Source organism: Rutidosis leptorrhynchoides, chromosome 3 (assembly GCF_046630445.1).
Source record: "Rutidosis leptorrhynchoides isolate AG116_Rl617_1_P2 chromosome 3, CSIRO_AGI_Rlap_v1, whole genome shotgun sequence".
Lineage (NCBI taxonomy): Eukaryota > Viridiplantae > Streptophyta > Magnoliopsida > Asterales > Asteraceae > Rutidosis > Rutidosis leptorrhynchoides.
In genome coordinates, this window is record NC_092335.1 from 31,302,691 (window position 1) to 31,316,996 (window position 14,306).

General features: G+C 32.3%; 1 protein-coding gene and 1 non-coding gene across 3 annotated transcripts; one reads left to right on the forward strand and one right to left on the reverse strand.

Annotated features, from left to right (window-relative positions):
* The first annotated feature begins 4,692 nt into the window (after window positions 1-4,692).
* Window positions 4,693-4,774, forward strand: TRNAS-UGA (transfer RNA serine (anticodon UGA)). Its single transcript has one exon. It is a non-coding gene; the product is annotated as a tRNA-Ser (tRNA).
* Window positions 4,775-5,234: 460 nt separating this feature from the next.
* Window positions 5,235-8,041, reverse strand: LOC139895916 (protein IQ-DOMAIN 3-like). 2 transcript variants are annotated; one of them, XM_071878463.1, is made up of 7 exons: window positions 7,909-8,041; window positions 7,474-7,567; window positions 7,059-7,385; window positions 6,857-6,964; window positions 6,568-6,687; window positions 6,129-6,248; window positions 5,235-5,989 (listed from the first exon to the last, which is right to left on the reverse strand). In XM_071878463.1, exons 2-7 carry the CDS (start codon window positions 7,549-7,551, stop codon window positions 5,411-5,413), a joined length of 1,332 nt encoding a protein of 443 aa, XP_071734564.1. In that variant the 5' UTR covers window positions 7,552-7,567; window positions 7,909-8,041; the 3' UTR covers window positions 5,235-5,410. The 2 variants fall into 2 exon arrangements, with proteins under 2 accessions (XP_071734564.1, XP_071734562.1); XM_071878461.1 differs by lacking the exon at window positions 7,909-8,041 and having other exon boundaries at window positions 7,474-7,576.
* Window positions 8,042-14,306: the final 6,265 nt, after the last annotated feature.

A 14,306-nucleotide genomic window follows, 5' to 3' on the forward strand; every position in this document is an offset into this window, starting at 1 on the left:
AATCTAGTTTAAAAGGAAAAATGTTTTCATAAAATTTTACATCCCTTGAAAAAATAAAAGTTTTGTCATATAAACAGAATAACTTGTAACCTTTTTGAAAATTAGAATACCCAATGAAAACACATTTTAAAGCTTTACTGGAAAACTTGTCATGATTATTTAAAATAGTAGCAAAACAAAGACAACCAAAAATCCTTAAGTGAGAGAGATTAGGACATTTCCATAAATCAATTCATAGGGACACTTGCCAGACAAAACAGAAGAAGGAATTCTGTTAATCAAATAAGTAGCAGTTATAATGCATCCAGACCACAAATACAGAGGTAATCCCCCTTGAAACATAAGGGACCTAGCCACATTAAGAAGATGCCTATGTTTCCTTTCAGCTATGCCATTCTGTTGTGGGGTATAAGTACATGTAGTTTGATGTATAATACCTTTATCTTTAACAAAACTACTCATTTTATTGTTTAAAAATTCTGTTCCATTATCACTTCTTATAACTTTGACAGTTTTACCAAATTGATTTAAAATAAATTGTAAAACATTTCAAAACAGCTAAATACTTCTTCTTTGGTTTTTAACAAATAAGTCCAGACAGCCCTAGAAAAATCATCAACAATAGTTAGAAAATATCTAAATCCCTCTAGACTTTTAACTTTATAAGGACCCCATGTGTCAAGATGTATTAAGTCACCTAAACTTTTTGTTTTATGATCACTTAATGGAAAAGGATCTCTTGTTTGTTTAGCTTTATGACAAGTTTCACAAGGTTCAGCATTGTCATTAATTTTATTAAAACCAAGTTTATCACTTAATTCATTCAAAGCTTGATATGCAGGATGTCCAAGTCTTTCATGCCACAGTTTACTTTTAGACAAATTTGAATAAATCATGTTAGACTTAAATATCTTACCATTGAAATTATCATCAAAGAAGTAAAGACCATCAAATTCACTACCAGTCCCCATCAGTCTTTTTTGAATTAAATCCTGAATATAACATTTATTTGCATCAAAACTAATAACAAGATTGCTATCTTTAATCATTTTATTTACAGACAGTAAACTAACACAATATTGAGGAATGACTAAAACATCATACAGTTCAATATTATCATACAGTCTTAAATTTCCCATTTGTAAAATTTTAGCAACAGCACCATTAGGATGATTGACAGTTAAATTTAAATCTGAAACATCAATAACTTTGTTTAAATTGTGAGAATTTGAAACCATATGTTGGTTTGCACCAGAGTCAATAATCCAACCTTTTGAATCATTTTGAAAAATATATGAACAGAAAAATTTATCAAACTGTGAATTAAAAAACACATTATTGTTTTGAATACTACCTGACATGTTTGACTCCACTTGATCGTAGACAGGTTTCTCATTAACAAGATTAAGAAGCTTCATAATCTGATCACTAGTCAATTGAACATTAGTAGCACAAGAATCATGTTTTTCAGTAATACAATTACTACTATTAAACCTAGGAGCACCTTGATTGAAAAGTTTTTTAATATAACCTGGCGGATATCCAATTAGTTCATAACATCTTTCAATAGTATGACCAAGCATGTTACAGTTAGTGCATTTCAAAGGTGGATTTTTGTATTTTTTCTTGTTATTAGTAAAATTATTATTACCATTAATAAAATTAGTTGTTTTAGAATTAAAAGCATATGAGTGCATCTTATTGACATTAGAACTAGAAGCAGAATGCAATCTATGAGACTCATCCCTAGAAATAATTGAAAAAGCAGTTTTCACAGATGGAACAGGATCAGAAGTAAGAATTTGACTTCTAATAGGCACATAAACATCATCAAGACCCATTAAAAACTGCATAAGTTTCAGAAATTGACAATGTTCTTGGAAAGATTTATTAGCAGACACAATATCATCAATTTTAACCATATCATCAAATTGTCTCCACATAGCATTCAACTTATGATAATAGTCAGATAATGATTGACCAGATTGACTACATGAATTAATTTTCCGATATAGATTAAAGGTAACAGATGCATCTATCTTATCATAAGTTTCTTTTAACTCATTCCAAACAGATTCAGCTGTTTTTGAAAAAATTTGACCATTGTAAACATCTTCAGACAGAGACATAAGAATCCATGTAAGAACAACAGAGTTACATCTATCCCATTGACCTAATAACACTTCATCATCCTCATATTCATACCTGACACATGTACCATCAATAAAACCAAGTTTATTTTTTGTTTGTAAAGCAACTTTCATAGCACAAGACCAAACATTATAATTTTCAGTTCTTTTTAACTTTTGTGTAATTAAAGAAGCACCAGATGTATCACTAGGATGTAAATATAGAGGATCATTAAATTCAAGCTTACTAATCTTAGTAATACTACCAGAACTAACAGAACTATCATCAGACATGATTGCAGTAACAAGAAGATAACAAATAAGATCAAGATAGCACAAACAGATAACAAATAATCAAGCAAGATTCAAGAAACTCAAACAAAACAATATAGCAAGAAAGTTAAACAAGTAGCACACAATAACCGCAACAAATCCACGGTTCAGACACCTGTAGGGAAAGAAAACAAACCCCAATCGACTGGTTAATAACCAGGCAACCTGTAGAGATGATTTACAGAATAAATGGTCAAGATCAATCTACGCTTGATCAGGTTTTCATAGATCTCAAAGGATCTAGATCAAGAGTTGGGCGTAGAGATCTAGTTAGGGTAAAAAAATGCACGAATAAACACGAGACTCCCCTTTGATGACAAGAAAAGCAGCGGAAGAACAAAGACGAACAAACCCTAATTTTTTAAAATTAGGGTTTTCAACCAAACAGCTTCAGATTAACAAAATCGACCCAACAAAAGAATCCACAAGCCGTTGTCGAACCCAAACACAGCAATAACAGTCACACTTTCAACCAATCTTGAAAGAATCAATTGAAGAACAGAAACCCTAATTTCCATATCTGAAAATTAGTTATCAATTAATCAATAGATCGAACGAAATCAACCTTGTCGCTCTGATACCATGAACAAACAATAGAAGAATCACAAGATATAATCCTTCAATCACAGAAGGATAAAACCTCTAATCACAAGAGGTTATTCAAACCAATCAAAGAAAATAAATGATTCAGTTTACACAATTACACAATGATTCACTCTTTAACAAGATCAATACAGTTTGATCTTGTTATAACTCACAAATTGAATCAAACAGCAAACCCTAATTTGAGAGAGAAATCGCCCAAAACTACATAAATATGAAACTGAATGAATAAATTATAAAAGAAAATAAATTATATATAGATAAATTAATTTGCAGAAAAGCCCTTCAAGTCTTCATTCCTAGTACATTCATCTTTTGTTTTTTACAGTTCAGCCACACAACTTCAGTTCCAGAAATGACAACTTTAGCCCCTGCACATTCTTAACCCAGAAATAAATACAAAATAAAGAACAAATGTTTAGATTACTTTATATAATTCAATAAGTATATTTTCAAGAACTGATGTGGAAAGTCCCAACTGCTAAGCCATGAAAAGGTGATATAATGGTAAGAAGTAATTCCATGTAAACCTTATACTGTACTCCAAATTTTTTTTTACTTGATGTTTAGGAGTAAAATAATGGTTAGTTAATTAGCATGATCAAGATGATAAATTTATTTTATTTATTATATGTCATAAATAGAAAACAAATACTTCGTATTTAGTACATTTTTAAATTAATATTTTTAAATTAATATTAGCCCGTAGTAGGAAAATGAAGGTTTCAAAATTCACTATTCGAGAAGTAATCGATCAAGACTTTAGAAAAAGTAATCGTCAATTCGAGAATTAATCGAATTGTATTTTTTATATATTTAAATATTAAAATTCAAAATTATATATGTAATTATAGAAGAAAATTATAAACATAAATATAAAGTTTGATATAATTATTTAAAATCATCAATTTTGTTCAAAAATTCTAAAAATTCTAAAAATTCTAATTTAAATATGTTAAACTGTTGATCAATATTGACTTTGACCGATTTTGATCAACAAATTCGATTTTGATCGATTAATGGTAAGAAGTATCTTCATACATCATACATCATATACATATGTGTAAATCTCTCATAATTTAAAATTAAACTTTTATTTCGTAATTTATTATGATATTGTATTAACCTATTTATATCATTCGTGACATAACATAACACATTAAGTTTTAAATCTTATCCATCAAATTTTCAAGAGGATGACTAATATAGTGCGCAAATCTCAAAACTTATTGCATTATATTGACCTACTAGATTATTAATACTAACATTATTAGTTATTATGTGTCACATTCCTGGTATAACATTATAAAAATAAGTCTTTTAATGAAGTATTTCAATGTTCATAAGAACATTCCAAATTCTCGTTTATTACATTGTTAGGTCTGCTTGACTTGAATAACTAAAGACTTGAATCATTTATTGATTTGTGTGTGTCATTTTTGCGATAGGTAGATGAAAATGATGATGATAATTTTGTTTATTTAAACATATGAACGAATATTGATAATTTAATAATTAATAATAATAAATTAATTAATAAATATATAACAAACTCAAACAATTAAAATCAAAATCTTAATACAAGGTATCCAGTATATAATTCTGAATCTCTCAAATAAAACAAAACGTCGATATGTCCGAGTGGTTAAGGAGATAGACTTGAAATCTATTGGGCTCTGCCCGCGCAGGTTCGAACCCTGCTGTCGACGATTTATTTTTAATCTCGCGTGTCAAATTAATAATGTTAAGCATGTAAATAAGCTAAAGCCAACGTCAATGTTTCTCTATTTGTGTCATTTTATCTCTTTGTTAGAAATAGAATATAGATATGAAACAAGTTGAGTTTTATGACTTTCTCTATATAGAACATTTTTTCTTTCTTAATATAACGTTTTTTTTATTAACGACAAACTTTGCATATCAATGTATCATTTATTTCAACGATACTTATCATTTGCACACACAAATTACCCCTGCTGTTTCAAATTGTTCACACAACATAAATTAAATTCCTTATAACAAGAAATATGTACACATATATTTTGTTCTGTTCCTCCGACAAAGCAAAGTACTACTTAAGATGCTTGCACTTTTGGTACTTTTTATCAACTAATCATTTTACCTTTCAACACAAGCCTATTGCATCATTTGTTTGTACGTAACACTGTTCATAAAAGAATCACACAATAAATGTGATCCAAACTCAGTACAATAAAACAGTTGTACATAATTAAAACAATACCAAAAACAACTCTCTAAATACATACAATACATAACTAACAAACAATTTAAGTTGGTAATAAAGTAAACAACACTCACACACAAAGAACAACACAAACAATGCCTTACGAATTAGAACCCAACAATGATGGCTCAAGGGACCTTTTAGTGGTGCGAGCAGGTGAGCCAGTAAATGAAAGCCGCTTCTTTGCTGATCCAACCGGTGAACCCTTATCCGAGTTGCCTTTTCTTCCTGACCCTAGTGGGCTTGGACTATTAACAGGACTAGCCATCCGGGACCGAGCTTTAGTAGACATTGTGGAAGCCATGTAATTAGGCATTGCAGGAGATGAGTTAAGACTCTCGTCATCACGCACCGAACTGGCAAGGCTATTACGTCGGTTCCTGTCTGACTGCACACTATAATAACTCCTAGATTCGTCGTCCACACTTCCTATTGGGCTTTCGGGCCTGATCCTTCGACTGGACGAAGAAGGCCTGGGTGGTGTAGACGGTGACTGGCGGCTAGCAGGTCGGCTAACCCGTTTGCCAACTTCTCTAAAAGAATTGTCTCTCTCTGATAAGCTTTGATTTTCCCAGGGACGGGCCGCCATCCAACGTTCTAACCAACTCCATCCCCAATGTGGATTGTTCGGGTCCAGGAATGTCGAATTTGCAGACTTTGCAGAGTTATTCCACAATTTCTATTTGAGAAAACAAAACAATAAACAACCATATTAACACATATACTAAAACATGAAATTAAGTGAACATAGATGACATCATGTTAAACTACTCACGCCGCAACGCGCGGGCTTCCTAACTCGTTTTATCAGAAAGTACCTGATGAGTATGAGCATATGCCAATGCCCGCTCTCGACGTAAAGCAGCATCCTGTTTGCTTTGTAAACTTGCTTCAGTTTCTTCTTTCGATTTTATACTTTCATCCCATCCATTTCCCAACTGTAAAACCATATGAGCATGTATCAGAATGACATCCCTTCTGGCTATTGTTAACAATAACCAGGGACGGATCTTTGGGGTGGCAGGGGTGGGCAGTGGCCCCTCCAAAATTTTATGTTCTAAGTGTAAATTTTATATTATTTGGATTTAAAATATAAATATTTTATATAATAGCCCCTCCAAAATTTTAGAATTTCTTTTTAATATAATTGATAAGTTTTTGAAACGATTTTGGCCCTCCCACTAAAGCCGTTCAAGATCCGTCTCTGACAATAACTGACAAAACAATCGCGATTTTAGTCAATATTTTAACACTTACAGAGGATCTACGATTGTTGAACTCTTTCTCATGTTTCATAAGCAATCGTATTTGGAGCGCCCGGTTCTCCTCAGACATACGAATGCGCCTTGACCGGACTTGACTTTGTACACGAGCCAATGTTTGCATACATTTTTTTTTTTTTTTTTTTTTTTTTTTTTTGAAAGGCAATGTTAGTGGTTAGCACACGAAGTTAATTCACGAAAATCCCCCCCCCCCCGAGACTCGAACCCTGGTCTCCTCGAACACCATGTTAACATGGTGACCAATGAGGCAAAGCCCCATTGGCTGTTTGCATACATTTTAAAGTGGTTGTTGCTTGGCGTTTAACCGATTCACCTTCAATCAACGACTTTAACCTCCCTAGCCCTTTCACAGCACGCAAAGTTCTTCGTGCCTGAAAACCACATTAACCAAACATATCCTTAAACACTTTTCGTTACATTAATTAACTATGCGTTTGTAAGTTTGTGATGCAAATTCATGATTACCAAGTGGCCGCGATAAGCAGTTTGAATCCTGATGGCTGCAATATCTTCCTTCGATTTACCTAAGAAACGCACAGTGGAGGTCAGGCGAACAACTTCGGCGGCAGCATGAGCCGCTGCCACGGCTGCTTCTGCAGCCACAGCAGTCGCGTATGCGACTGAATACGCGTGTTTGGTCTGTTCATTTTCGGCTTTTGTAAGTTTCAGTTCTTCATTTGAAGGAGAAACATGAACATCGGTCACTATTGTAGTTTCTGTTTGGGATAAATCTTTATCCACATTTCTTTGCTTCCCAAACCAATATTTCTTAGAACTTTTCTTATTAGATTTCTGTCAAAATTTATCATTTAATTTAATCATACATTAGTATTTTAATAAATTAAAAAAAAAATATTGTAAGCAGTTATGCAAAACAAACCTTGTCTTTGTTTTCCTTGAATTCAGAAGGAGTTAGTGCTTTTTTGACTGCAGATAACCAATGACTCTTTTTTCCCATTTGCAGTTTAAATCATCTTCAAAAACAATAACAATCAGTAACAAAGATTTACTATACTCTGTATGTATATAAACTACTTACAACAGTTTCCCATATGATATTTATATTTAATGTTTAATATTTAATTGAATACAGTTATTTCAAGGCAAGTATATGCTGTGATGCCAGAAAGATATGGTTAATTAAGTCTGGACATACAGTTAAAAAAACATTTTGGGGAAGAACAAAACTGTAAAGGCAATATCTTATTTCTAACAAAAAAAATAGTCAAAATAGATAGTTAAACACAAGAATCAAGATATGTCACATGATATTTTGTAACATGCATTCATCATGGTAGTTTAAAAAGTGAAATACTTGCAACTGATGGAGCAGATTATGCAAACAAAGTTTTGATTTTTGTGATAAATAACAAAAAGATAGAAAATAAAATAATCAGTTTGTGCAGGGAGAGAGATTTTGTGAGTGTTTTGTAACTTTGTTTTAAGGGAAGGGGGTGGTATTTTCATTTGGATAACGGACAGATTGATATATGAGCCATTTTAAAATTTTATTTAAATTTAATTTAATTTAATAATATACACAGTAATAAATATATTGTATTTGAATTCTTTTAATAGTTTATATAATATAATATAATATAATAATGTACAGTTATATATGGTATGGATCATTTGTAATCACTCAGCTTTTAATGGAAGTAGTTGAAGATATTTGAGGATGTCTTGTGTTGTAAGGTTTGTGTATTAATGTTTCTTCACATTCACATGTTACAGGCAGGTTTTCCTTTTCTAAACTTTTTAAATCGTTGCAAGTACGATGTATTTTTTGGTTCTTTATATTTATGAAATTTAAATTAATTCAGATCCACAAATGTTTGGATCAAATAAATAAAAATTTAAATAAAAGTTCAGAACATGATACAGAGTGATATCAACACTATGAAACATCGATGTCTTTTGTTTTACCCGTCTTTAATGCGTCTAAAACAGATGAACATAGCTTTTATTTTCATAGCGAAAATATAGTAATATAAATAATGAGATTCGGAGATTAACAAGGTATAAAATCGATACAACATGGTAACGTATTATATTTATATAGAAAAATAAAAGATGACTATATTATTATTATTTTTTTTTTTTGAAAAGCAAGTAAAATTGTATTAATATAAAGGAGTCAATTACAAATCCCTATAAGACTATACATCGTATCAAATGATGGAAATTTACATTAAGGAGCTATAATATTTTGGAACGAGGCCCCGCAACGTACCGCGACACTTAAAAATATAAGCTGGGAGGGAGCAAACCAACAGTATCGCAGTTGCGATGACAAAGTTGATCACAACCACCCAATTAGTCAAGTGCGAAACGACGACCACAGCCCAAAATATAATAGCGAATTATCACGTGTGGTTTTCGGAGGGTATCATAGACTCGATTTTAGCCTATACCCATTCTTTGCGTGTTCGAGGAAATGTAGAAAGATGGATTGATGAACCATTGATGCCAATCGATTAATGTCTTTTTTGTCCTTTTTGAGATCCATGCAAAGGTTTGGGATTGAATTTCGGTGAGGATGATTGCGACATTCCATTCCTTTTTACTGAAGACTTTAGCGTTGCGGAATTTCCAAATTATATATAATGAGGCCCATTTGGTGGCTTGCCAAATTGAAATACCGGTATGTGTAGAAGCGAAGTTTTGATTGTTTGAGGTGATGTCATGGATGTTGGTTAAAGAATTATTAGGGAGGTTCCACCATTGAAGAATAGCATTCCAAATCGATGTTGTTTTTGGACAATGGAAAAGGACATGTTCTATAGTCTCGACCTGTGAATTACAAAGTGGGCAAAGTAATGTGTCGAGGTCGATGCTACGTTTGTCAAGTTCGACTCATGTTGGGATTCTTCCATTTATTATACGCCAAATGAGAATGTTGACTTTAAGTGGTATGAGTTTATTATTTGGTGTTGTAATTGATGTGTGAGAATTAGCCAGTTTTAGGTTGTCGAGGGTGCGGGCTAGTGATTTTGTTGTGAAGGTGCTGGATGGGTCGAGATTCCATTTCCAGGTGTCGGGTTTATCGGTGAGGCAAATGGAGGTTAAAAGGGAATTTAGCTCAGATAATTCAGTGAGTACACGACCCGAGGGTGTTCTTGACCAGCTCCACAAGCCGGTGGTAGAAGAGTTGTGTGTTGCGAGCCTTTCTGAGACCAATGCGTGCTTGTTTGTTTCAAGCATAAACAGTCTTCGGAATGTATTACAAAATTTGTCAGTTCCGCACCAGTTATCTAGCCAGAATTTGGTGTTAATCCCGTTTCCGATGCTAATAACGAAAGAGGTGGAGAAGTTGGTTCCGATGCTGTCCGCTGTCTTTCCTGCTTTAATAATTCCATTCCAAATCGTGCTACCTGAAATATTTCTAGAAAAAACGTTAGCGCAAACCCCGCCCCCCGCCCCATAGATGCTCGATATGATTTTAACCCATAGTACGTTTTTTTCGTTGTGAAATCTCCACCACCATTTACATAGCAGTGATATGTTTTTACAGCGTAAGGATCCGATGTTTAACCCGCCTTTATCATAAGGTGACAATATTTGTTCCCATTTTATCCAATTAATTTTGTTTTCATTTTCCAATCCCCCCCAAAAAAATTTCCTTCTTTTAGTTTCAAGTGCATTAATAAATTTTGTCGGTGCGTGGAGAAGGGAGAAGTAGTAGAGTGGGAGGCTGGATAACACAGATTTGATTAGGGTGAGTCTTCCACCATATGATATGGTTTTAGCTTTCCAGTCAGAGAGACGTTTATCGAATTTATCGAGGATGGGTTGCCAAGAGGATGACTATATTATTATGCAGTACTTGGTCCCTTATTAGAAAAAGGTAAAATTATCCACAATGATTATAGCTAACATGAAAAAGAAATATCGTGTAATTCATAATAAGAGACATAAAACTAAAATTGAACCCGTAAAGTGTGCTTTGTGCTACATATCTCTCAATCACTAGGCTATACTCACAGGACATGAAAACTGCAAAATGATAACTATGTCAATACGCAAAATAAGCTATATGGGGAGACTTTTATATATTTATGCAAAATTGTAAGGTGATTTTGAGAAAACCAAGGTCTACAAATGTGCATTATTAAACGAGAACTATCAAATAGCTGGTGCCGTATCCCACAGGTTATTACACTGGCACCCAAATAAATAAATGCAATACTTATTAACAATACTATATTTGACATAAGAAAATATCTGATAATATTACATCGATATAAAATATTTAAAATGAGATATTGTCAACTTATTATATTCAACTATTCAAGCGTTGTGTACTTTTGTATCAGTGGTTATCACGTTATTGCAAATGAGTTTACTGAAATAAATATTTTTAATACATTGTTACAGTTGACTTTGGTCCATCGGATCAAGATTATAACCCTACCAGGCTACCACTAAGGTGATGTTGTCCAAAACTTTACATGCCCTCCACTTTGCTCTATTACACCATCAAAAACTTGTCAAATTAATGTAACGCCAGAGTTAGTTACATCTACCATTAATATAATTTTTTATTATTTTATTTTAATTTCGGGTTGGTCAACAAAAGTACGACCGGTAGCCAATGAACACCAGTAATACACTAATATTGTCGTTGTATGTAACTTAACTTTTAACGAACTTGACCAACCAAGACAAATTTACGCTAAATGTTTTAAGTGTTCTAATTAATTTCTCCTTTTATGAAGTCTTAAATACTTGTAATATAAAGCCAAGTTTACACGGCAATGACAAACACAAGTTCTTGGCCAAGTTCAATTATGAATAGCATCATATCTCAATTCTATAAAATTAAAGCAAGTATTTTTATTTTTGTTTATGTGGAACTTAAATAAGAAGCGGCATCATACATCGGCCACAGCAAGAGCCGATAACTCTTATTATAATTTAGGTAAAAATCTAGGTAACTACTCATTTGATGGTTGTTTTCTACTTGAATTTTTTTGATCAAGAAAATGATAAGGAAAAAGAAGAAAGAAGACGGGCGTGTTCATTTCTATATCATGATTTTGTTTTTCTTGTGTGGAGAAAAATATTGACAAAAGGTTATGCGCTTGTTTAGTTAGGCCGAATTATCTTGATAAACTTTGGGCCAATTATCTAAGTGGCTTTGAACCGTGCTTGTTGGGGGACTAAACTAAAGTAGTATAGATGTTGCGAGAAATATTCAAATGAAATCAATTTTTAAGTTGAGATTCAAGGGACCAATCAGAATACGACACGTGGCGCGATAATCACATGCGATTGGAAAAAAAAATTAATTTTTTTTTCCAAAAACAATTTTTTTCGATATTTTTTTTTTCAATTTTTTTTCAATCACCCGTGATTGGATTTGACATGCAGTAAATCATATGTGATTCTGCATGCCAATCATATGTGATTCTGCATGCCAATCACATGTGATTTTGCATTTTAAATCCAATCACATGTGATTAAAATTTTTCTTTTTCCCAGTAAAATGACGAATTTCAATAAGTTTGTGCTAAAACCTTCAAACACCAAGTTTTTGATCAAAAGTTGATCAAATCACCGAATAAAAGTTTGAAATTTTAAAGTTATGATCACGAAACGCTAACAAACTTGATCAAATCACCAAATTAAAGTCTGTTTCCGGTTGAAATTAAAAAAAAAATTGTAATTTTTTTCAATCACATGTGATTGAATTTGATATGCAGAATCATATGTGATTGAGTTTTATAATCACATGTGATTGGGTTTTACAATCACATGTGATTGGATTTGACATGCTAAATATAAAAAAAAAACTTTCAAAAAAAAATCAAAAATGTTTTTTTTCAGAAAAAATTAATTTTTTTTTCCAATCACATGTGATTGTCGCGCCACATGTCGCGCTCTGATTGGTTCATTGAATTTTAAGCAAATTATTGGATTCAAGGGATTACAACTCTGGTTGTTGTACTTGATTTTCTTTTGAGCCACGCTTTGAACTGTGCCTGTTGAGCCTAAAGTAGCATTGGATGGTATACAGTGAGAATACTAGATTGAAAAGAGATGGTTATGGAGATTAAGGACTAAGGAAGTAAGGGTAACTTTATTAGTGAGTTAGGATGTGTTTGTTTGCTTCTTAATTGAATGGTTTAACGATGTATGCTAAATCATTCAGTATTTAGGGCGTTTGATTCTGACTTTTGAATTAAATATGGTGCTGAATGGTTCAGAATTTTTGCTGAACCATTCAGAGATGAAATACTCTCTTAACCATTAACCGCTTAAATTTTAAGTAATATCATCTTCAAATCATATCCAAAACACTTCACCAAAAGGTATATTTGTAGGACCGATTAAACAGTATTAATCGACCTAATCAACAATATCGAGTGTGGAAATCTCGATATTGAATTTTATATCAAAAACACCTTAAACAACTTTGATCTATTGATAGTAAACGACTTGTAAACGTTATAGATCGACTTAGATGAGTGCTAGACTTGCTAAGGATGTTCTAAACGGCTAGGGTTATGGAAAGGTTCGTAACATCAACAATGTACCCGAAATCCTCAATATTTAGTATCTACACATGTAACCGTGCGGTTGCAGTTTGCAACCGTGCGGTTGCACATGTATCCGTAGATATGCATTATGCATCCGTGTAACACCCCGTCAAAATCCATTAACGACAATGTTAACTCTGGTCTCAATGCTTGGCTTGACTTCTATGTAACAGCAAAGTTCTACAGCGGAAGCAAAAAGTACCTGATAATAAACATGCTAAAAGTGTCAACCAAAAGGTTGGTGAGTTCATAGGTTTATCTTAACTAATGATTTTGATAATAGTAATAGATCACAAGATTTCAGTTTCCACAAATATCCTTACACCGCAGTGTAATAAAAAAGATTCTACAATCATGGGCACTTGGTAACATCCTTAACGATAATAATATAATAATGAATACCCCTGATGTCTATAGAGCACCGAATCAAGTGCGAAAAATACCCTCGAAGTACTAAACATCCGTTGACTGCTAGCGCGACTAGCCCGGATGGGGTTGTCAAACCCTATAGATCTATCAATAGGATTCGCGCCTACGGTACAGAGACCAGTAGATTAAGTTACCAAGCTAGGGGAATAATTTGTGATTCTAACCCACGTAGAATTAAGTTTAGTACTTGTATCTATTTTGTAAAACAGATATAAAACATTGCATGTATTCTCAGCCCAAAAATATATATAAAAATGGAACTATGAAAACTCACGATATTGTATTTCGTATTTCGTAGTAATTATGCATATGAGCGGCACTGAACAAGTGCAGAGTTGACCTCGGATTCACGAACCTATATCAAGTATATATATATTAACACATATACTCGTAATCGAATAAGTTTATATATGTTATTTCAGTTGTTATATATTTCTGTATATATAGTTTTATATATATATATATTCTATATAAGTATTTATTTGATAAAATACTATTAATAATGTTAATGAATAAAGAGTTGTATTATTTTGTAACAATAATAATAATACTAGTAGTAAAAATGATAATAATCATAATAGTAGTAGTAATAATACTAATACTTAGAAATGATAATTTTTATTTAAAATGATAGTTTTAATAAAAATGTTAATTTTTATAATAATGATACTACTAATAATATTCTTAATGATAATATTGGATATATCGATAGATTTAAAAATAATGATACTGATGTCAATAA